At 41.0% G+C, this 24,705-nt stretch overlaps 1 protein-coding gene across 2 annotated transcripts in view; it reads right to left on the bottom strand.

Annotated features, from left to right (window-relative positions):
• The window catches only part of ARNT2 (aryl hydrocarbon receptor nuclear translocator 2), a 105,698-nt gene that overhangs the window by 7,415 nt on the left and 73,578 nt on the right, over positions 1 to 24,705 (bottom strand). The window contains exons 10-17 of one of the 2 annotated variants that reach the window (XM_061999907.1): positions 23,987 to 24,121; positions 23,073 to 23,147; positions 18,877 to 19,028; positions 11,778 to 11,850; positions 11,497 to 11,620; positions 7,340 to 7,439; positions 4,573 to 4,711; positions 2,295 to 2,460 (exon numbers count right to left, since the gene is read on the bottom strand). In XM_061999907.1, the coding sequence (XP_061855891.1) occupies positions 2,295 to 2,460; positions 4,573 to 4,711; positions 7,340 to 7,439; positions 11,497 to 11,620; positions 11,778 to 11,850; positions 18,877 to 19,028; positions 23,073 to 23,147; positions 23,987 to 24,121 (964 nt within the window). The remainder of the gene's footprint in view (positions 1 to 2,294; positions 2,461 to 4,572; positions 4,712 to 7,339; positions 7,440 to 11,496; positions 11,621 to 11,777; positions 11,851 to 18,876; positions 19,029 to 23,072; positions 23,148 to 23,986; positions 24,122 to 24,705) is intronic. The other variant, XM_061999908.1, reaches the window with a different exon arrangement.

Here is a 24,705-nt window from a genome sequence, read left to right as displayed (position 1 = left end):
CAATTTTCAAGCCTTCTCTCACCATCTTTTCATCACTAACAGCAAGTATTTGCCATTTTGCTTAAAAATCACACTGCATCATCTGAATGCTCTTTCTCTGCAAAAGACTAATTCATGCAGAGCAGTAGGTGCACAATTACCTATCCATCTAGGAAGCACAGAAGTAGATGTAAGATTCTGTAAGCAGATGCAAAAACAAGATCAACAGGCAACAGCTTTGGCTGCAGTAAATGCAGAGTGTTGTTTGCTGGACTATCTTGTTCTCCAATATTACAGCTGCAAAACAATTTCTTTAACATGCAGCTTATAGCAAATTATTATCCTGTCTGTATGCTGACGGTTTCTTAAAAGTCTGAGGCCATTCAAATTGCACAGAGAGCAATGTGAACAGCAAGGGTTTACAGTAAATACACTTCAAGTGATGGTTTCAGGGAGATGAATTTCTTCTAAATAGTCTTACCAGAAAAACCCGCGATGCTACAGACGTGAATTTGGTCGCCCTATCACCCATACACCTCTCATGGGTACAGTCACAGGTCACATTCAAGCAGCATTCATTTTTACCCTGTATTTCTACAGACTGGCCCCAAATGTAGACATTTTTTCTTACCATTTTCTTTCAATTATTTACAATGTCTTCTTCTAAGGGTTCCCATGTTATAAAGCTTGCCAACAGGCTTCTGCTTTTCCTCCAAACATTTTCTCCTCCTTCTTTATTTTTCCTTCTATCTAACTACTACTGTTTTCCTCCCACTGCAGGAAACCAAGCTGGTTCTCTCTGATTATCAGTGCCCTCTGCCAAGGTTGCCAAATTTCCTGTGCCAACCTTCCACACACGTGTTATGTCTGTTCTCTGATAAACAGACTTGATCGTGTCAGATCAGTCACTGCTCACAGTCGTGGCTTCAGAAAATACAGAAACACTTGCTTAGTGCAATCCTTTTGGCTACCACCTAAACCAGGCAAACCAGATCAAGTGACCGTTTTACAAGCAAAGTAAACAAACTGTAGTGATGTGTTTCTATCACATCTGAAGTGGATAATTACAGCTCTTCCCTTACTGACATTACCACAACCTATAATTCAGCTGACTCAGAAACCCTGCAGCCATTTTACGGGCCAAAACAAAACTCATCTAAGTTACTCTTTAAAAGAAAGCTGCAAGTTTCAGGCCTTTTTTGCTGCTTTTGTTGTTTGGGGTTTTTTCCCCCCTCTCAGAACAATACACTGAAATCAACTCAGTGAGGCAAATGATGCTTCTTTTCAGCAAAATGGTTACTGCCAGCGGAGGTTCAAGACACTTGTCTCTGGGAAGGCTGTGTTATTAATAGAATCCAAACTGATGTAGGTCAGGAAATGTTTCTCATTAGGTGAGAGGGCTCTTGCCAAGTAGCTCAGGCCTGAAATGCAAAGCTGTCTCATAAACAAATGCACAAAGCCTGGTGGAAATGGAGGCATGAATAGGCTCTGTGGGAAGAGCTCTGCTTCAACACACTTCCAGGCAGCACTGCACAGGTCCGCACTCAGTGAGGCTCACCTGCAACAGATCTGCACCAATTTTATTCTCAGGGGACAGGAGAAAAACACCACACAGTAGCACATTGCTACCTATGCTTTTTAGACTTGCACATTATTATCAGCCACGGGCTCCACGTGTGTTTACCACTGATGGAACCGTAAGTTTTTTACTCTTGAATATTACTGGCATGCAGACAATTTACCAAGGGATCACTCATTGGGGCACAGTCTGAAAGCCACTAAATTAGCATGTAATAGGAAAAGAAAACCATTTCAAAACACGGCATCTATTTTGATTACATTAGTAGCAGTGGGGGTACAAAAAGAATCCTGTCTCCAGCCAATCTCCAACAAGCCATCTCTAGGCTAGAGGACACTGCCATGCAGTCAGGGAAGGTGAAAAATGAAAAGAAGGCAAACTCGTGCCATTTAAGGGCTCTTCCGAGATGGAAAAAGAAACCAGACCTGCTGACCACAGTTTGAGAGGATGTGTACCAGTGATGTAAGCAACTCTTCAATCTTTAGAGGCACGACAAGCTCTCTCAGAGGACAGAACGCCACAATATTCTGAAGTGCACTGGATGTGGAGGAGATGAATCATGGAGGGAACGGGTCATTTCCATCCACTGTGCTCAACACCAGAAAGCAAAACCCTTTCACCACCTGGGCTTCCCCATCAACCCCCCAAAAGAACAGGCTGGAGGATTTTTAGCGAGGTCAGCGCTGGAGGATTCCAGTGCTACGCGCGTTTCTGTGCGAGGCCACATCACACTCACCGAAGCCTGCGCTGCGGGTCGCTAAGCTGGAGTAGGCATTCCCGCTGGGGGAGGAGGTGGCAGGGCTGGAAAGGGGGCTGTAGGACGATGGGTCAGCTGGGTAGGTGTGACTTGTTCCAATGCCAAAGGGAGACGACTGAGCCTTGCCAGACTGAGAGGGAATTTGCTGAGGAGTAAGGGGTAAACAAAGGAATGAGTTTTATTGTTGAGGAACAGCACGGCAGACTCACTTTTTAACAATGTACAGTAGAGACTAAGTAAACTCTGCAGATGTGAACAGGCACGTTATTCCTGTCCCAGTCATATTTAATTTCTGTCAAAGCCAGCTTACTGCTGCATATGGAACACAACAGACTATAAACCAACACTTACAGCTCTCCTGCTGATTGACTCGCATGTAGTCAGTATCAGAGCTACCTGAATAAACAAGATTTCCTTCACTTCTATCACAGGCATTCATCTCAAACTGAACAGGTACAAAGAATTCACTTTTATTTGCCAGGTGTTTTGATTTTGCAGTGTCACAGTAAATGAATGCCTTGCAGAACATACACAGTTCTCAGACGGTGAGAGCTTCCAGTGCTCGGGGGAAAATGGCCAAAGAAGTTTCAAAGCTAATGAGCTGCTTTCTCTGCCTGCCTAAGAAGTGCAGGCAGCAAAGTTCTTTTGCCTTGTAAAAGGTTTGGGAGGCAGTGTGATCGCCAGCCCTGGGAGGAGGGAAGAAACAGCCTAACTTTGCTTTAGCTGGGTAGATGAGTTAATGTGAGGGCATTAAAAACCAACTTACTGTCATTTTCATCTACATAACGGCTTTGTCACAGGATGTCCAAGAACCTTACACAAATGTTTAAACACTGCAGACTGCTTTGAGACGTGTACAACATGTACAGTGAGACTAAGGGAGGTGAAGTGTCTCCTCCAAAATCATGTGCTGCAGTAATGTATAATGGTACAGACAGAATCTGCTTATAAATCATTTTCCACATCAAGAACAAATCCAGCAGTTCCAAGAAAAACTCACTGCCTAACCAATTCCACAAATAGAAATCAAAGGTGATTACATCTCTGGATACTTCTAATGATGTGCACTGTTACTGGCAATCAATGCACTCAACTGAAACTATTCTCTTGGACAAATAGAGGGGAGCTGGGGGAGGAAAACAGATCCCAACAGGCATATAATGTGATGAAAACGGTATTAAAGTCTGCAGCTCAGTTCCAAGCTAAGAAACTGTACATTTCAAAAGGTTTCCACACTGACAAAGAGAGCATGATGTGTCAGTTCTGCAAGGCTTAGCTCTATTTTACTTTATGACATATGAGTGAATTCTCATTTCCCTACGCTTACATACATCCTCTGTCGGCTTGGCCAGAATTGGACAGTTAAGAAGGGTAATTTTTCTTTAGTCCTTTTTAGCATACCCCATATCATTCAAAACAAAGTCAATATTACAACTGGATTTCATTGAACAGGTGTGAACAGAATAACCATGGCACACTGAGGGCTGGGAAGAAGCAGTGGAAATACTTCAGTTACTGAAAAATTATTTAGTGTCCACCCCAAAGTGCCATTGTAGTCTATTGAACAATGGAAAGGCAAGAGTGATTAAGAGCAGCATTAACAGATCAAATGCAATTATTTCATATTCTTTGCCTTTAGCACAGTTTCAAAGCAGTATTTTTTTCTTGTTACATAGAGCAAGAGATAGTTTCTGAGCTAACATTGCTGAGCACAGGGCAGCTCATGGAGAAATGTGCTGTTTCCTCCAGCACAGGACCAAGTGTGAGCTACATCAGGCAGTGTTAGTGGAAGGGCAATGGGCTAAGCAGCTTCTGCTCTGAATTCATGCCTGGACTTGTATGAACCCTTTTTTGGTAACTCTGCTAACAGTGAGTAACACTGCTAGGTGCAAGGTCTTGGTCCAGGAAAGATCTATTGCACAGGCTTAATACTAAAGCATGACAGCTGTTTTATGTCATTCAGTGCACACAGAAAGAAAGTACAGCACTGAGATCTTCTGCTGGGATTTATGTCAGTGTCCTGACTGGCACTATCCAGAACACTATTACAAATCAGGTGCAGTTATGCACAAGGCAGCTGTCCCGAACTGTTATAACCTGACGAGGAACAGAAGAGGGGGAACCCATTTCTTTCCAACCCCAACTGATGATGACAAAGTACATTTAACCACGTTATAAATGGGGTTGACTTTTGTAAAAACACACAGAGGTTGCAAATGTTCCACAAGCATGAAAAGAAAACATCTTTCACCAATACCTGTCCTGGAAATGGGGGGCGATTTCCTGTCCAGGCAACCTGACTCTGATTTAGCTGGCGAGATATCTGTGTCAGATTCTGGCCTGTTGATGAAGAAGACTGGATGTCGTTCACACCAGGCACGTGCACCACGGATGAACTAAAGGAATACAAACAGTGCCTCACTTGTAGGATATATTCTGGATGCCCACAAATAGATTTCCAGATATGGAGACTTTAATAATCACTTTAAAACTAATGTTCAATCTGTTTCAGTAAGAAAACGAGTTAAAACCATCACAAAACCATGAAACAAACTGGCATTCTAAAGTGGCAGTTCAAACAGACACATAGGGAAAAAGTATTTTGAATTAGACTGCTAGAATCTCATTGAAAGGATTTGCAAGAATAAAATCAGCCTAACACGATGCATAAACACTTAGCTCCACGCTAGTTTAGTATTTCATGCAGTGAAATTAACCTGCTTGTAAAGAGCATTCAAGCAGGCATTTAATTTTAAACTCGTGCTTAAAGTCAAGAGTATTTAAGTATTTGCTTGAATGCCACCCTAAATGAAGATGCACAAAAAGATGATACTTGTTAGTACTTCATTATTTGCTTCCTGCCTGGGAAAATCAAGAAGTGCACATTATATATTAAAAATTTGAGCTTTTAATTCCTCTTTTCACCAACTGATGCCAAAAAAGAACATGCAGTTATAAATCCAGGCAAAAGAATAACCAAGGCAAAATTTTAAACTGGTGTAATAGCCTTGGAGCAACAACAACAACAAAAGCACTTCCAATGGAACTTGTTTCTAGGACAGTTGTCTTCTAATTGATGAATTTCCCTAGAAAGAAATTTCCCAGGAATTCCTAATTAGAAGGACATTTTTTATGAAGGGCTGCTCCACTATTTTATTCTAATGGAAATCTTGAGCAATTGAATCTATACAACCACACATTATGAATGTGGTTTTCTATATTTGTATACAGAAAAGGATAGATTTATTAGTTTACATGTCATCTGTAAATATATAAATGCATATAAATGACACAACATTTAAAGATGCTTTTGTGCATCAACCAAAACAGCTTGCTCTTTTTCCAGTTCCTTCCCCATTGTCTATTGTCACAGTCATCTTACAGAAAAAGAGAGAGCAGATTGGGAAAAGAAGTAAATAAGGCTGATATAGGATTCTGGATCCTCTAAGAATGAGAAAATACCCCCCAGAGTGGTAAGCAAAACGTGGCAGGCATTTGAATATGGATGTTATTTTACTGCCTTTCCTAAGCTGCCTAAAAGCAAACTGTGTGTCTAGAAACTCTTTGTAGTTTGTTTTCTACTTTTTTTTTTCATTTTATGTTTATTTTTTACATCCACAGAGCCTCCAGATGGGGGAATGTGGACCAGAAAGTCCATCTAAATCTGGCTGAACTCAGAAGCACACAACAGCTGCTGGGGGGGAGGGCTGGCCCTACTGCCAACACCTTCCCAGCTGGACTGGCAAGTCCCATCATCTAAGGAACTTGGAATGTATGTGGAATACCAGGAGTATTTGAAGACTTTGAAACCAGGAGTTTGCAAAACAGTGTCCAAAGGCTGTCCAAGCTCAGTAACTGAACAGATCAGGCTGCAGAGCACTCAGCAAGGACAGTTCATCAAGGGTAGAAATGCTGGCAGATGTGTCATTACTTGATGTTATAGAAAAGCAGTCGGAAAAAAGCTATAGTTAAACATCAGGAATTAACAAAGGAAACGAACAAAACACACACCAAATCCCAAGATGACAAGTCAACCATCCAGTAATATACAACAGCCAATTAAAAGACATTTTAATTTACTGCCAAATCCCCCCTGCAAGTTCTTCTTGGTTTTAATTTGAGAAAGCACACGCACAGCTATTTTATTTCTCCCCAATGAAATTATCAGCAATTAGAACTTTAAGAACACATCAGTTTAAATAAAACTATCATTTGCAGATGTTTTCTAATTCCTGGAATTGACAGCCTCCCAATGGCTGCTCCTTCACTTTCACAACCTTGGTTGGTGTAAAACAGGAGAATGAAACTTCAGTATCATCGTCGCAGAAGGGTATTATGGAAGGCACTGAAGTAACTACAATCACTGTTATCACACTCTCAAAAATGACTGGAGATGCAAGCAAACTCTTAAACTTCAGATTAGCCAAATCTGTATTGCCAGCTGGTAGGTAATGACATGTACTCTGAATAACTCAGAAATGCCTTGGAAAATGTCAGATCACCACCTTGTGTGGATTTGGAAGGTGTTGTAGAAAACTATCTGTGCCCGTGTCTCAGCTCTCACCAGGGGCTATAGATGAAGTGTCCCTCTGTTCCCTTTATTAAGGTGACAACACTGATGCCCTTCACAGCAGCCTGCAGAAGTACTCTTAGCCCTAAATGTAAAACAAATCTGTGCACCTTCCTACCTTGGCTGGATGTTTCTCAGCTCTCTGAGCACGCCCCATCACCTCTCAGACTTGGTTCTCTTCATGACTTCTTGCTGTTTCTTAATTTTTTTCCAATTACATCGTCAAAGCAACAAGTATGTACTTACCAGCCACTATTTTTAACAGAGATATCCAAATCACCTCACAGCTTGTAAGCTTGTAAGCACTGAGACATCATGTAGGAGTGAAATGTACACAAAGCAAAGTTCATTCATGTACAGAAAGCCCTTGCACCTTAGGTTGATTTTGTTTCCAGTAGATCAAAGGGGAGCAGTTTCCCCACTATCAGACAGAAGCTGCTACTTTCTACAGTACCTGAAAGTCTTTCCCGAATGGCCTGGCTGAAAAGGGCTTCCCTGTGAGTAAAGCTGCTGGTTTCCTGCTGTGGATGCTGAGGCCATCATTTTTTTATCTGCTACAAAAACAAATCACAGAAAAAGTTCAGGGGATGAGAAAATGAAGGCAGAACTATTTATTGTAATGTATATATACAGCAGGGATTTTTCTTTCTTTCTTAAAGCCTTATGAAGAAGCCCTGTGGAACACATTAAGAATGACACAAAAGAGCTATATGACAATTCAGTATGAAACTAGATGCACAGCTGGTTTCTGTCTACTTCACTCCCTCTTCCCAGGATGTACCTCATTAATGCCATTGTTTGCATGGAATGTAATACTGGTACATGCCCCCTGGCCACGCAGTCCAGACCTTCTCTGTGCTCACTGGAAGCTGCTCCCAACCTCACAGGCAGGAGGGGGAACTAGAGAGTGATGAGAGCATGAGTCCCAGCTGCAGACTGGAAATGGGGAACAAAGGTTTTCTGGAAGAAAGATGGGGGAGCTTGTGCAGGGGAATAGAGGAATGTCATGTGAAACAAGCCTGGTCTGAAGAAGGTCTAATGCACATGCCTACCTGTGGTCTACCTGGGGATGGCCTCGGGCAAGGGGCCCTTTCTGGTCCAGAAGCAGCCTCCAGGGCTGCTGGTGTTATTGCAGCCTCTTTGCATTGAGGTAGACGCTAAAGGCCCACACCCTGACCTGGTGTCAAAGGGGCCCTGTCCTAACCAGTTGGCAACCTGCTTCCCTCCAGGACAGCCAGGGAGGAGGATCCAACTCTCCCAGGCAGCCTGCTGGCCTACTTGCAGATCTCAAGGTGACTACCTGCAAACATGGGTGATCCTACAGCCCCTACCTGCATTTCAACCTCACAGGTGGCTGGAGACATTTTGCTTCTGAGTGTCTCTAAGACTTGCACACCTGAGCTGTGGCAAGACAAAGACACTGATCTCTCACGGACTTTTCTGCTCTGTATGTGGCTCGAGGGAGTTATGAAATAAGATATAAGCATCCCAGTGGGGTGTAAGAGAGTAGTGTAGTGAATAACACACACATGGAGATGCCATTAACTTTTATAGTCTACTCTTAATGTGGCATCTGCAGATCAGCCTCTACCTGAATGAAACGAGACTAGGTGAACAGTGCCATTTGGACCCTTAATTTAATTTTCTGGCATTGGATTATTCCAGAGCCTGGAGGAAACCTCACTACCACTTCTCTTTAAATAATTTAAAGGTCTGCCCCACCACCATTTATTGACTTTCTCCATCTTCACTCACCACCTCCAAGCACAAAACACCACACAACTTGCTGATGGCTTTGCAATCACACATTTCCCCGCACCTCTGAGAGGCCTAGAAATCTTGCCTGCCTCCTCATCTTCCCCTTTTCAGATTCCCACTCCTTTCACAAGATGCTCTCCCAGACAAAAGGCCCACTCAACTCACGAGTAGTAGAAGTACTTAGTAGTTTTCCTTAGCTTTTAGAGACCCTGTGAGTGTGGCTCACCAAAGGCCTCCAACACCCACCAGTTCTCTTCTGTTACCTCAGTTCCTCTTATGTTATGTTCCTAACAAGAATCTAAGCTTGCCTTCCCAAAGCAAAGTCACCTCAAATTACCTCACAGGAGCCTCAGAGGAACGTGTGTGCCACTGATTCAAGCTGTTGTTGCAGAAATTGGTAGAAATTTCTCGCTGGCTACATCTTGCCCAGCACAGGCACTGAGTCTGGGCTGCAAACCTACGCTCTCATATAAAAACAAGGAGAAATGGGGACAAGATCTAGAGGTTGCATACGTAGTAGGAAGAACTGAGAATGGATTGGGATATCTCTGAGAAAAGGACAGATGACTTGGCCTTTTTTGGCAGTAACATCCTTCTTGTATGAGATATCCCATTTTCTAAGGCGACCCTTTACAGCGATAGCAAACTCTCAGGGTTGGAAGGCACTGAGTCAAAATTCTAAGGGTACTTTAGATATTTAAGAACAACTCAATAGCTAAATTAGGAGTGCCCTAAATGAACTGGAATTCCTCAAGTGGAGCAGAGTTGCTATGGCAGCTACCAGGGTCTGTGCTGCAGGATGAGGCTGAGACAAAGGGAACAGTGAAACAGCTAAAGTGGCTTTAACATCTTTTTCCTGAGTTACACTGGATGCTCTTCAGCCTCTGAATCTGTCCCACATCTCTCCTAGCAGTATTACCACTCAGGACTTTTTGCACTATTTCTCTGCTCTCACCTTTGTAAGTGCACTGAAAACCTACTTTGTTCTTGTGTTTTACCTTAGATCTGTTTCTCTCTAAACCTCATCATTGTACCAGCCGATGACATGCCTTTCTCCCAGCAGGACCACTGTTGCTGGCTGTAGAAGGAAGATCTCTAAGAACTACATTACACCCTGCTCCAAGGCACTTGCATGAATGAGTGAAGCCAGGCTTCCTCCCTCACTTTTGTTTTTCAATTAAGTGTGGCCACTGCATGCCATTATGGCAACAATCTCCCTATGTCAAACCTGTATTTTTACAGAACGTAGCAGAGAATGAGATCAGGTATCAACATCATGCAAATGTCTTGCAGGCAGCATGCAGGTTTGTCATTATTAGTTTTGGACAGCATGTCTCATCTCTAACTGTGAACCATCTCTTTTTATCATTTAGAGAAGACCTTGATCACAGCTCCCATGAGAAATTCAGTCGGGGTGAATGTCCCAAAAAAAGCACAGCTTGTAAATTGGTAAGAATGAAAGGAGAAATGGCATTTCCAAGAACATAACCTCCCAGCTAGCTCACTGCTTGCTAGACCCTTAACCCTAACCCCTCCCCACAAACAGCTGAGAGCTGCCTGACAAAGGGCCAATAAGGCAGCCAAAAAGCAAGATGTTCTTGCTTAGAAAAACATATTCTGTGTTTAGGGTTGGAGTCTTGCTACCTTCTAACGGATCCCTTTTATAGCCTCAGCTGTTGACTTCACTGTTAGAGCAGACAGACAAGTATGAACAGGAACAACAGAGAAGTCCCAGTAACAGGAGAACAGACCATCAGGTCTATCCTGCAGCTACAACGCCTTCTCCATTTGAAAAGGCCAAGCCAGACATAAGAAATCAATGCAGTGAGGTCATCTCCCAACACTCCTGGAGTTAAACCCTGTGGGTCATTTCCTTCACACGCTGTGTGACACTTGCACACTGATTTATTTAAAACAAATGTAAAAACTTCTCTTTTTCAGTGAGGACAGTTAAGAACAATAAACAATTAACAAGTTCTTCCACAAGCAGTGGAATTAATGAGCCTGGCTTCCTACAGATATATTTCAGACGACCCCTTCAGCTGCCAGTCTCCTCAATAACTTCTGTCTGTTGGGACCATAGGCAGCACAGGCTGGGGGTTAGTTTGAGTCAACCACGTCTGTACAACTGACAAGTTGGCTGTTACTTCTTAGAATAGGGCTGGGAAATCCTTCAGTGAGGGTACTCAATAAGGGCTCTGTCCTTAGAGTAATTTTCACGAAATAGAGAAGAACATACTATTTCTGAGACTCTGTCACTCTTGTAAGAACTTGCCAACAAAAGTTGTGGGAAAAAGAGCAAGGGCTCACTGACAGGTAACGTGAGTGGAGGTGCCTCAACTGACCAGAAAATAAGTACGTGATTACATTTCAAAGCAACAGATGCCTCCAAAAGCATCAATGCAAAAGCTGGTGACTTGATAAAAGTCTGCAGGCTTATCTTAAGTCTACATAGAAACTTTCTTAATCCATGTCTATTGATCCATGTTCTTAACCCATGTCTAAAACTCACATCTGCTGCTTAAGAAAGAAATATATACTTAGAAATGGCAAGTTCTGCTCAGTATGTTTAGCATCTACAAACACTTCTTAAAGTGCCCCTGCAAAATTAAGAGAGACTCAAAAACAGGTGGCTCTGGTGCCAAGAAACATTTCCTTCCCTCCTTGAGTTTATTCCTCATTATCTTTAGGGGAAATATCAACTAAAGGTAAATTCTATGAAATGTCCTGTCATTGCTCAGAAATTTCTCTGCCACATTGTAGTTTCTCTTCATTCTCTTGAAGATATGCTCCACATCATGCAATCACACTCAATACACTATGAAAAACTAAACATCAGAGACATTCACTTACAAGCAGTTATTCCAGCAAACATCTCAGCAAATCTGGGATCCCTCTCTTGGGAGAAGATAGCATCAGGCTTTTCCACAGACTTTCCACTCTCATGAACATTAGCTGGGATGCTTGGAACCGGCACCTGTTGAGATTCACAGGGGAAGGTGATGCCCTCCATCATATTTGACGAAAAGCAATTCAGAGACAGTCACAAGATATTTTTTATCTACCTGAAATCTGCCATTGCTTTATGTTTTAAAAGATCAGAGGCACAAAAAGAAAAACTAGAGAAATTTCACCTGAGATAAGTCATAGGATGACAGCCCGTCTCTTTGATGCACTTCAAGTTCTGCTTGCTGCTGCTGAAGTTGCCTGCAAAGGAGACAAAATGATTTTGTTACACAAACCAATTATGATACAAAAAGGAACAGCCATATTTTCTTATTTTATACTGTGAGTGAAACATCTCTCAGGTGATCAAGTAAATCCTTTCCTGTGAGATTCACGTGCACTACAAGAATGCAAGAAGGTAAGTGAAGAGTTTTGCTGGAATAGCACAGAACTGGAAGTGGGTAAGTAATGCAGGATGGAATACAGCCTCCTTATAAAGGAGACACCAAGAATGTTCTCCTCATGTTAATGACGAATACATCAAACTCCTTTACTGATCCTACTGAAGTAAACAGGCAACCTCCAGCAACACTAATGCAGAATTACACCAGTTGGTAAGACAAAGTGATTCAAGTACTGTCTGAAGCGTATCAGACCAAATGGCACAACCTGCTGAGTTAGAAAGAACTGCAAATAAATACTTTTTTGTAATAAAACCTATTTAACATGTTTTGGTTCTACTCAGGATCCAAGTCCAGATTCCATTTCCTTTTGAAAACTTTTAAGGCAGTGAATGTCCCACAGTAAATGATTTGTGCTATTGTAAAAATCAAGACATAAAATCAATTTGTGTTGATAAATGCTACAGAAAACACAAATCTTCTTTTCATGCTAATCAGAACTGAAAAAGAACATAGCTGTTGCTTAAATGAGATAAAAAAATCACTGCAAGTAGTAGCCTTAATCCAATTATATGAATTTAGGAAAAATTAAATGTGCAGCAGCAATAGGAAAATACTTCAAAAGAAATTGCCAGAGACAATAAACATTAGGGGCCATATGCCAGAATGAAGAACTTCACTGTTGAAAACTTCAGATCGTTGGAATGCATTTAATTTGTGTTTAGTGTCAGGCACTGTTACTTAACTATGACAATTAGCCAATTATCAACAGATAAAATCAGTGGAAGACATGAGAACTAACATACAGGTGACTTGTGGGGCCAGCACACAAGTGGTGCATATTCACATTCTACATGTGCAAGTATCAGCTATTCACAAAAACGTACAGATCTGTTATAAACTTGCAATAGGCAAAGCACAGGGATCTTCTGAATCCGTTTCTTCACTTGCTTTCCTAATTCTGAAAGGACACAGATTTAAACCTCCTAATTGAAAATTAAAAACCAGAGACAGTTACATTAATTGTTGCTATTGGAGACTTTGAAGCTACTGTAACAAAACAACTTCTACACAAAAAGCCACTGTGCAGTACAGTTTATCCGAAGTAAAACCCAACCCTTCTGAAACATCAGGCGAAAGTGCTGCTGATGCACTGAAACAAGAATTTTACCATTAACATGTGAACTTATCCTTACTTGTTTGGACTTACACCATCCCTGTCTTGGGTCATTAGGACCCTCAACTGTGTGAGCATAGGTTTGAGTGACTTTACAGACAGACAAACCCAGCTTTGAACCAAGGCCAAGCTGGGATGACGGCAGAGTGCGAGAGCCACAGGAACTTGCCAGCATGGCACAGGGTTTAAGCTGTGTCCAAGCTGTAGCCTGGTCAAGCAATAGCCCTGAACAGCATGGCCACAGTATTATCTTCACTTTGCAACGTTGTGCTGAAAGCTGGAAAAATGAAAGGCTCTGACATAGCCCTTATGTGAAGGAGTATCACTGCTGTGGAGACGTCTCTTGCTCTGGTATAAGCCAGTACCAGAAAGGGCTCTGAACCAGTCTGTAGGGTGAAGTTGGGAGCTTGCTGCCATTGCAGTATCTCAAGGAAGAGTGGCCACATGATCACAAAAAACCTCAGCAGCTGTAAAATGATCTAAATGTTTTGCACCTTCCATTAGTGGTTGCTTTCTGATCTTGGTCACAATTAGCAAGATTACTTCTGGCCTGAGGCTGTGCAGGCAGCATATATCTCTGAGAGGCTCTCTGCTCAGTTAGCAAAGAAGACAGAAACACCCTCAAATTATGCTACAGCTCAGAGATCAGGATAAGACCGGTGTTATACTGACAGGAAAGTAAGACTGATGCTTTCAGACAATACTTGAGAGTCATCATAGTTTCTGTATGCATCTGGCCTCTTTCTGAAGGAAAAATCACCAGGAATTACACACCATGTGGCTCTTCTCCCCAGACAGACATTAAAATGTGACAGGCAGTAATAGATAACATTTTGCAAAATAGATTTTATCCAAATCTTTGTTTAAATGTTGAACTAGATAGATTCAAACGTCAAGAGACTTAGAGACAAATTTGCAGACAAAGTCAAATGACAAATAAGGCACAAACTGATGGGAATGTGAGGGGCCATTCAAACAAGCTACTGAAGTAAGTAAGGGATTTTTCCATCCCTTGATGCTTTTCCAGAAGACACTTTGCTCAGACACCAGTTATTAGGCTCTATGGCAAACTGGACAAAAATCTGTGACCTGCAATAAACACATGGGAGTAGATGGCTAAAACCCACCTGCTAGTTTTATGGTGTAAGAACACAGAATACACAGAATCCCTTCTGTGCTCTAAGTAACATAAAAACAAAGTCAGTTCTCCAGGTCATTAGAGAGCCATGGATTTTCCACATTATTTTAGCCAACAGAAAATTCCTAAAAATTACCTCTGGCATGCAAAGAAGTTCTTTGTTCCCAAGCATAAAATGCATACTTCTGCAACAGAACTATAGGAGGTAATTTAATCATGGTAAATCTATGGGGAAGTTTTCTAAATACCACCCTGTGGACAATAAACACTCATTAAACCCCGTTGTTAACGTGAAAGCTAATTACACTGTTTCATTTGTTTTTATTACCAAGAACTCGGTGAGTGTGTCAATAAACAGCACATTAGGTCTCTTCTGTTCCATATAAAGTATGTTTTCTTGATTCAGCCATATACATACAAATGAGCCAAACAAAACAGCATACTTAGTAGTTATTTGTTTTGTAGGCACTTCTAACTTAGTGCTCTTTTGCTCTTCTCTATCTTTCATCTCTAATACTTGTTAAGCTGCAGTACAATATAAATACCACATTGTGCTAACAGCACTGAACTTTGGGAACAACCTCCCAAATCTATTTCCTCTGAAAACCAAATCCTTAAGTGTATCTTCACTGAACTCTCTGCAAGCTATGCTGCACTCAATTAAGACTGAAATGCAATGCTGGGTTAGCATCTTCTGCTGTTGTTTGTTGCTACTGTATAAATAGTTCAAACGATGCTTGAAATCGATCTGTGGACCAGCTGACCGGGGAGAGCTGGGCATGGCTGTCACGGGTGCTTCAGACCTTGCCATCTAACCAGCCCTTTTGGCTAACAGTCAACACATGTGGGTCTCTTCAGTCACTTGATTGCTAGATTGCTTTTATAATGATGATAAAGAACAAGAGCTTATTACCAGTCTGGGTAAATTATTACCAGCCTGGGTAAAACTCAAACCACCCTCTGTCTGACAGAAACCAACTATTCTTGGATCAAATTCAATTTCAAAGCTTCAAGGAGTAAATGAAAGAGAAATTTCCTGGCCCTACAGGATACCAAACATAGCAATTAAGGTATTGTCTGGGTCAACAGAGGACTGGAGAAACTCCTGGCTCACCCATAGCTTCAGCATGAAACTGAGAAAGCCCTTTGAACAAGGAATGGCTCAATGAATCTGAAGGTTTTGATAGCTAACTCAAATTTACTTCAGTAAATGTATTTGGAGGAAAAGGGAAGATTCAGTAAAAGTTTCTTTGACACTGGAGAGAATTCGGCCAAATGAATTTCTCTCTATAAACACTGAACTCACCTGTTCCTTTTTCAGGCATCAGAGTAACCAATAAAGGATTTGAACTCTATGGTGAGAGAGAAACACTACTACTGTATCCCTACTAAGCTATTTTTATGTAATACAGGCACGTGTGCTTTCTGTGTCTGGTTTGGATAAAAAGGGAGCAATAAAAGCCTTGGGGCTGCTGTTGCACAATCCTCTTTCAGAAGCTCTCAAAATCTTCCTCTTTCAGCCTACAGTTTCAAAGTCTTTCCTGTGAAAGGTTCTGTCTTAACACTGGCCTTGAGGGAACAGATAGCCTATAGATGGCACAGGGAGCATGAGAAACTAGGTCTTTAGCACCACTACCATAGACTGGAATTTTATCAGAAGAGTTAATCTCTTCAGCATTTTGGCCCATGAGAATCTGAAACAGAAAGCATCTTTCCCACAAGCGCCAGCTGACTCATCCAACAGACTGCCTCCAGCAGTGACCTGTGCCAGCTCACTCCTAGACAACATTCTGGAGACTCAGGATAACTGTAGGATTCATAAATACAAACAATGTAACACAGGACTGCGGGGCTTGCAGAAAACTAAACATCAAAATTTTCACAAAGGTCAGAAAAATATCTGTCTTCTACATATACAAAGACATCCACAGCTTTATCTGCCACCACGACATATTACTTTAGTCACATGCTGCTCTATGTTTGTGTTAAATAAACACTGATCGTAATAAGTATTTCTTTTTGGGAATCAAACAGTCCCAGCTACACAGGAAGATGTGGTCAAATGAGGGAACTCTTCAGCTGAAAGCAGCACAAATGCTAAATGTGAAATGCTTCATTTCTGCAGGAAGTTTCTTTTGGATGACTACACCCAATTGAAAATAAAAGAAGTATTCTTTCCTTGTTTTTTTTTTGCAAGGAACTAAGTGAACATTTGAAGGTAATATCTCATTACCTTCTGCACCAAAAGCAAGTCTGGAAAGCTGACTGTTTGATGCTCCAAAGGTGTATCTTTCAAAAGGAAAAAAAATAACAGAAAAATCTCTCAAACCAACCAAACCACATCACCACCACCAAAAATCAATGAATCCCTCTACAACTGGAACCACCACTGCCCTCTACAGTCTCTTGGGAAAATGCTGTAAAATAAGAGCTATTCTGTTATCTGACAGACACGTGGACACATAGAATCATATGCACTGTTGCTTTAAATTATCTTCAGTTAAAAACTGATTGAAACCTAGAACTTTTGGCCACATTGTCTTTACAGTTTGATGATGAATTTTTAACTGCCTCAGACCTGTATCTTACGGAGCTGCCTAGGTTATCACAGTGATAGACAAGACAAAATTTGTCTCTCTGCAGAACTGCCCAGAGGAAGGCACCCCTGCTTGGTCTCCATGTGAAGCACCTTGCTGGCTGGCCCCAGAGCATCTGAAACTTCCACTGACACGTGAAGATGGCCACTTAGAATTGGGGTTCCTGCACAACACCTCGCCCCAGCAGGAGCTGAGTGAGGAGGTGGAAATCAACAGTTACCATGATGACAACTCCACAAGGTATTTAGGAAATCAGATGTCAAAACATGACCTCAAATGTGCAAAACAAATAAATCCAGCAGTACATTACAGTGACCCTCGTTGGAAATTTGTCACAGAAGTGGGACAGAACAGAGGGAAAAACAGAAAACAGTTTGAATAATGCACTCTTTCTCTATTCAAAAGCAGATGTATAATGGGTTGTATCTTGCCCTAAGACTAGAACATTTTCTACATGACAAGAAAGAGGGAACATCCTCTGTCAAAGTAGCAGCAGGCAACTTCCATATTAGGTCAACATTTCTGGGTTGTTATTCAAACCTAGCAAAAGAGATACAGCAAGAGCCAGAAGCTGGCACAGTTCTATTCATCACAGTAAATGCTGTGATGCCAGGGTGAACAGTATAGTGGAGGCTCGGAAAAAAAGCATTCCCAGAGTCAAAACGAGTCTACAGCCCCACTTTTTCATCTGTAGACTCTTGGGAACAAAACACAATTAAGCCAGCCTGGGACAGATTTCAGAAGTTGCTTTTTATTTTGCAGGCCTGTTTTTGCCTGTATAAGTTATCTGGAAAAGAAATGCGGGGCGGCGTAGAAATGGAAATATCTATTTTGATGCACAGTGCAGACAGGGAGATATTTAACTGTCTGATTTCAAGACATATTTCCTTGTTTCCAATGAGCTTAGCTACTTGGTTGTTTAAGCTTGACTTTTTGTGTGAGCAGAAAACACTGTGATGCTGGGTTTCAACTGAGTCAAAGCACAGCCCTTCTAGTCCAGGTACGTGTCACGTCAAAGGAGTAAGTCAAGGAACACCCAGAGACACTCGGTATCTTTCAAAGTTCAAATGCCAAAGCCTCAGGAGTTTGGTTTTGGCCATGGAGCTCTCAGCATGCATCTCCACTAGTAAACTGCTCGTTCAGCATTTCCATTATACAATCTAACATGTTGAGATCTTAAAACCAATAAATTCCTCTGAGCTAAAAACTTGGCAAACCACTCCCCGCTCCCCGTCTTTGGTCAGACCAGAAGCAGATTTTGTTTTAGAAAAATATTAAGTTTACATTGGAAAGAAGAAATATTTATTAAAAAAAGCTCACACTGAAAAGCAATGGCTTTATCAAGGCCAGATTAGCTTCTGCAGTTACTGGCTCAGAACTCAGGAGGCTCCAAAAGCATCTCAGTTCAGTTAGAGTGCTGAATCTCCACTGCACTCTTAGGGTGACCTCCTCCTAAGAGGTCCAATGACAGATTAGGAGCCTTTCCCACTCAAGCCTACTAGGAAATCATTTTGCCAGCTTTCACAGGCTGTAAGAGGAGACACAGCTCAAGGAGAAGACGCCCAGGACTACAGAATGGTATGATTGCAATGAACATGCTATATTCTCTTTGGCTTAGGAACCAGGATAACCTTTCTGTGATATCAGGACAGCTGGTCTGCTGCTGGAAGCTCTGTGCTAGTTTAAGGCAGCCTGGACTGAGATCAATGGGTTTGTCTAATGACATAACAGATAAGTGACGTTTCTGCCCCAGCACAGCCAGGGCCTGGATGCATCTCAGGATAATGACACAGAGAAACAGCTACACTGGGAGATCTCACGATGCAGAAGAACCCTGTTACAGACTCTATTGTACACAGAGAAACAAATGTAGCTAGAAACAGGCTACCAAAAAATCACAATGTGCTTTACAGCAAAAAGTAATGCTTAAATTCCTTCAAACCTAGGTATGGGAGCATCTGGAAGGACACATACTTCACATTGGTGTTGGTGCAGATGATGTATTCGATCTCATCAGAATAAGGATTCTGAAATGTGAAGCTGCTGGTTCTGATCAGCATCCACTCCCGGTTCTTGGTACGAAAACGATACATCACAGACAGGACCTGACCTTTCAGCTTCACAACCTGCAAAACCATTTGGAAAGGTTAATAAAAGGAGATTGCTACCCGCTGTGCAAATGAATAGAAAACAGCAGTAACTGGTGTGTTTTAAACTTGAATCACAGAAAGCTATGGACACAAGCAGAGACAGTCTTCATTTCAAGAGAATCAGTAAAATCTGATTCATGTTTGCAGCTATTTCCTTCAGAATGAAGCTTTGCAGTATAAAATGCCATTTTCCAGCCTGCATGTAAGAATACAGATTCAGGACACACAGGTTGTGCTCTTATCCCAACAGGGAAGCTTTAAGATTTTAATGTGAAACGCTTATTGAGAGATTAACAGAAGCCAAATCAATGATCTTTTAAACACTTGTATGAAAACCATAAACCAAACATTGCAGCTGAAACAAAAGCCTGTAAGAGAAAAACATTCTGAGGTTGGCTCCCTGCTTTTCTGCTTGAATATCTAGCTATTCTGTTCATATATGTGATATACTAAATCACACATAAGCATCAAAATTTGGAGTAATACTTAAGAAAGATGTATTTTTTTAGAAATCATACATAGTTACTTTGGTTTTCTTCCCAAATACACTTTAAGACCATCTATAATGGCAAAGTGCTGATGAGAAATACTTGCTTCTGGCTTGCAAAACAAGACAGAGTGAGCCACTCCTTGAATGGAGAGAACACCAATAAACCACTCTCCATTTTATTAGTATTAATGAAAATGGAGAGCAAAATCTTTGCTTGGACAGTCTATTTATTTATGACTAAGAATTCAGATGTCTGGCAATAGTCAGTTTAAATTCTGCCTTTGGTAGGTGAAGATCTGCTAAAGCCAATAAAGCCAAAATCCTGCTAAAGCTGGGCATCGAGTGAGAAGTAAAAGGCTGGCAGCTAAATAAATATGCTCAAAACAACACTTGCACAGTGGCACTGGAACTACATTGTAGTGTTATGCAACAATCTTGGTTTAAGTCAGAAGAACACTTACATGGTTTCAAGTCATTCAGCTGGCAGTTACCTGGGCCCTCTGTGTTCATTTTTTATTGCTTTTCCAGTAAGCTATCTCAGGGATGCCTCAGGGAAGGAAAGGGAACATCTACTGCAAATAAATATCACATCTCCTTGTGGATTCCTAATCCTTATCCACTGGAATTTAATTTTTATTAGCTATCTGCAGCCTTTCTGCTCTAAAAGTAGAAAACCCAGTATTTAGTCTCTGTCTTTATCAACATGCAATTGGATTAGGAAAAATATTCTAATCCTACTTTTTCCAAAGGTCTGCACTTCAAACTGGTTGACTGGATACAGGATTAAATGGAAAGAATGCAAATAGAAGACACAAAAAGCTTTAGCAATGCCCAGGAAAGTTCTAAATAATACTGAGCTAAGTACCTTTTGGATTTTTTTTTCTTTAAAAGCTTTTGTAGTTTGAGTTCAGTGTGTAATACTCTTTTATCAGCGATTTTCTACTACCACACCCAGGGTAAAAACACAGAGCTTGTGTAAAATTGTCCAATCTGAATAGCATCCTACTGGATCCTTTGATACCAAACTTTATTTGTTGATCTTGGCCTTGACATTATCTTATTGTGGCCTGATTTTCCCACCCTGATGAATGAATTTATCTTCTCAAGGAAGCAAAAGCTTTGAGATGGATCCTGGCAATTGACCAAAAACTGTTAAACCTCCCTCCCTACTCTATTATGCACCAACCTGGTTCTGATACTGTCAGCAGATTAGAAATGGCAAGTTTTCAGGGGCTTTTATCAGAACAAAAAAAGAGAGAGTTTATTGGAAATCACAGTTACCTTTTCAATGAAAAGACTTCTAAGGTCAAGCTAAGCAATAATAAAACGAACTGCAGTAATCTATTGTCCTGAAGTTTGAATTCAGCAAACACTAATTCTGTAATAATATATAAAGCATAGAGATTGCTGATGGGAAAATCCTGAACTGTCACACTGGACAGTGCACACAAACAAGATAGCACAAATATTTCAGAGTTGATGTTTAACCTTTACTTTCTTACATTCTTTTGGAAATAAAAACCACCTGGTGCACAGCTTAAGTGTTTACTTCAGTCTTCTATTGTGTGATTCAAATAACTGCCCTAATCACATTGCTCCCAAAAATACACCCAAAAAGGAATTGCCTACTTAAGAAACAGCACAATATTTTCATAGATTGGACATGGGTCAAATGAAGAGGAACTTTCACTTCTAATCTTTCTCCTGCTGCCTTTTGTCTAACGTTAAGCAAATCAGGTAGGTCTCTGATCCAACAAATCACTTATACACATGCCCAGTAAGCAGTGACAGTGAAGTCTCCCAGCAACTGAGTTCAAGGATACACCAGTAGCCTCCTACAGTTTGATCTCATTCTCAGTGAACACAGTGAGGACCAAGTCATTAACTTGAGTGTTAGTTAGTCAGCCCCTCTGAGCCCCAGGCAATCATTTCAAAGATGAATGTTTGATGTGTTATTATCCATCAGCTGTCATTTTGTCTTGGATAAAATTAATGGAATCAATCATTTAAGCATTAGTGAAAAACAGCATATGTGTTCCTGCTGCTCCTCTTGCACCCCTGACATGATCAGGCAGAAGTTCAGGGAGCTCAACCAGCTGAAAGCTAGTCCCATGCAAAAGCAATTAGTCCCTTGGCTAGCCTGCCTAGCAAGTCCATCTGTGCTAGTATCAGGACAGTAGGAAACACGGGGAAGAGGTCAGGGAGAAATAGGAGTAGAACCTGATTCCTGGTAGGTATGGCTGCAACATCACACCCCCAATCAAGGTGGGGCAGAGAATATGATTGGGTGTACTGACCTATTTCAAAACATTTAACTCTCACAAGCTCCTGCCTGTGAAGTACCATCTTGAATTTAAAAGGCCTTTAGCTGCTGTTTGAACTCTGTCCATTCAAGGGGTGTGAGGTGGATAGAGTGCTCACAGTCTTTTGTGTGGTAGGGTTGGTAGTCTTAGCTTGAGGGAGGAGCTGGTGAGAAATTGTTCAAGAGTACTGATATCTTACAGTATTTCAAACACTTCTGTAGAGACTATTATCTCAGTTTCACAATCTATTATACTGACACAGAACAACATCTAGTTGCTTTCTCCAGAGAGGCTTTTCAAGCTCTATTTTTGCAAGCCATGCTTGAACAGTTAGCTCTACAAATTACTATAGAAGCCACTTCATGTCCATGTTTCACAGCTGAAAATATATCTCAGCCCCCAATACAAGATGGATCAACAAAACTTGGTTGAGCCATAAGCTGTTGTTAGAAAAATCTGGAACCACTTAGATCATTTGAAACTCAGTAATCAGTTAAACATACTACACCACGCATCTAGTGCTGCAGGGAAGGTGCTGACAAGACCAGCAACAAGCAGAAGGCTTGAGGAAAGCACTCCTACTGTATATCCCAGATCAATCTGAAACAATAACCTCTATGACAGAATAGATGTCTGGGATATAGTTGATGTAAATGTGGCTCACTGTGAAAATGAATCCAGATCAGTAACTCTTTCCATATGTTGTATTCTTTTGTAACTTCTGTCTGCGTTTCAATTCCTAAGAGGGAGAAGGGCCAAAATCTCTATCAATGTAAACTCCTTTAAAGTATGAAGCACATCCTCAATGCTAGCAGAGAATTTAGATCATAAGCAAGCCAGCATTACCATGGGTTATTCAACAGCCCATCTTGGAAGGCAAATACTTTTGGCTACCACTTAACGTAGTGAGATAAGTCTATAAGGACATCTCCAAAACAACTCTAACTGTGCAATGAACACTCATTTAATTTTTTGTAGAATGGAAATACAATGTGTAACTAGGTGACTTTTTTCTAAAAACACAAGAAACATGCTGCAGTTTAAACTACCATTTATGCAGCTTAAGTGATTAGTAACTGATAAAAAATAATGGTTTGTGTCTTGCCACTTTCTCCTGCATAACAGAAAAAAAGTACCTTGGCATGAAAAATAAAAGCTGCTTCTATGAACAAAATATTAACAAAAACCGTCAGTAAGTGTCAGAACAAAAGGAGCAGGACTCAGCACCTGTTGAAAACTCTCCCTCAAATGGCTTTGATCTTCAGGATGGCAGAATTCTAAAATGTCTTTCCCCAGAAGATCCTAGAATAAAACACAAAGCCGTGTAAAAATTCACAACCCAAATCCACCTGCAGGTCTGCAAGTAATCCTTGCAGATTGACCACTCTTACTGAGACTACTCAGCAAATCAAGGATCAATCAAACAACATTCGTAGGCATCATGTCCCACTTTATATTTGTACTATTGCACAGATATATATGTATTTACAAACCAAATTTAACTCATTGTTTTAATACCTGTGGAATGGTGTCCTGAAGACAGTGATGTCCTCTACTACAGATAATTTTAGGACACTAATTTGTGTTATTACAAAGCTACCTACAAATCAAAATAAATGGGAAAGTCTAATGAGTAAGAAATTATTTTTTCTTGTACATTGCAACTCTTAAGAGTTATCTGAGGGAGAGCTGTGCTAGTCAGGAGTTCATTTACCATTCCACATAGTTCTCTGATTCGTCTCTTATTCAGAGGAGTAGATGTAAGCCTGAAGGGAAATAGATGTCATAAATGATGTTTGCTTACTGTTCCACAGATTGGCAGAAGATCTACACGACTAAAACTCTCTCCAAGCACTGTTAACTTTTTATCATAGAAGTGTCTTCAGTAGGCAAAGTTTAAAGCATCTTACTGCTAGAATTCTAATTGGATATAAAAGGTATAAAAAGACAGAGTTTTCCTCTTTGTTGAGTGACGTTTTACAGAGGTGTGGATAGTAAAGAAAAATTAACAGGATTCAGCGCATGACATACAAATGACCAGCTGCAAACATTTCATGTTTAGCTGATTTTGTTTTCAAAGTGGAAACAGAATATTCACCTTTAGCTCTTATCAGTCTCTGCATTTTCAGTGAGTCACTGACCTGGGGCTGGTAGCCAATGACGCTGATGCACCTTGGGTCGACAAAGGTGATGACTCCATCAGAATTGTGCCTGGACAAGAACTCAGTTGGGACTGACATGCCATTCATGTCCATGCACACTGGAGAGCTAGTTACCTAGGAACAATGAAGTCCACAGCATTTAGTCTATGGAAGAGTCACCTTAAGTTCATAGCTGAAGAAAAAAATTTGTTGGCAGACTGTTATATGGAGAACAGCACAAAAAAACCAGCACCATGAATAAGTGACACAGAATAGCCTTTAGTCTAGCTTGCAGTGCAAACATCTCACCCCATGGCATGTATCTAGGCTTAAAAGCACAGCAGGAAATGCACCAGAAGTTCTCAACAAAGAGGGATGTAGTAAGGATATAAGCATGGCTGGATTGCCTCACTCTGTGGGACCACACTGAAGTTTGGCATCTTGGTTCCTACCCTTGTCAACCAAGAATGAGAGACTTCCAGAGGACAATTCAACCCATTTTAGCATGGGAAGGTCAGTTCTATGTGAGAGGACAACTCATTATCTGCAAACATATCCAATAAGACTAGCTCAGACTAACATTCAATTCTTAGGTGAGAGTCATCTGAGAACACTCTGAGACTCCTAACTAAGTTCCAGAGATTGAGTTAGGTCATGATATTGGATCAGCAAGTGGCTGCTCACAATGAAAAAAATCACTCTTCTGTAAATGCTCCTCA

This window comes from Colius striatus, chromosome 7, assembly GCF_028858725.1.
Source record: "Colius striatus isolate bColStr4 chromosome 7, bColStr4.1.hap1, whole genome shotgun sequence".
In the NCBI taxonomy this organism is placed as follows: Eukaryota; Metazoa; Chordata; class Aves; order Coliiformes; family Coliidae; genus Colius; species Colius striatus.
Note: the sequence above shows the minus strand (reverse complement) of the source record. Positions and strands in the feature narration are given on the sequence as shown.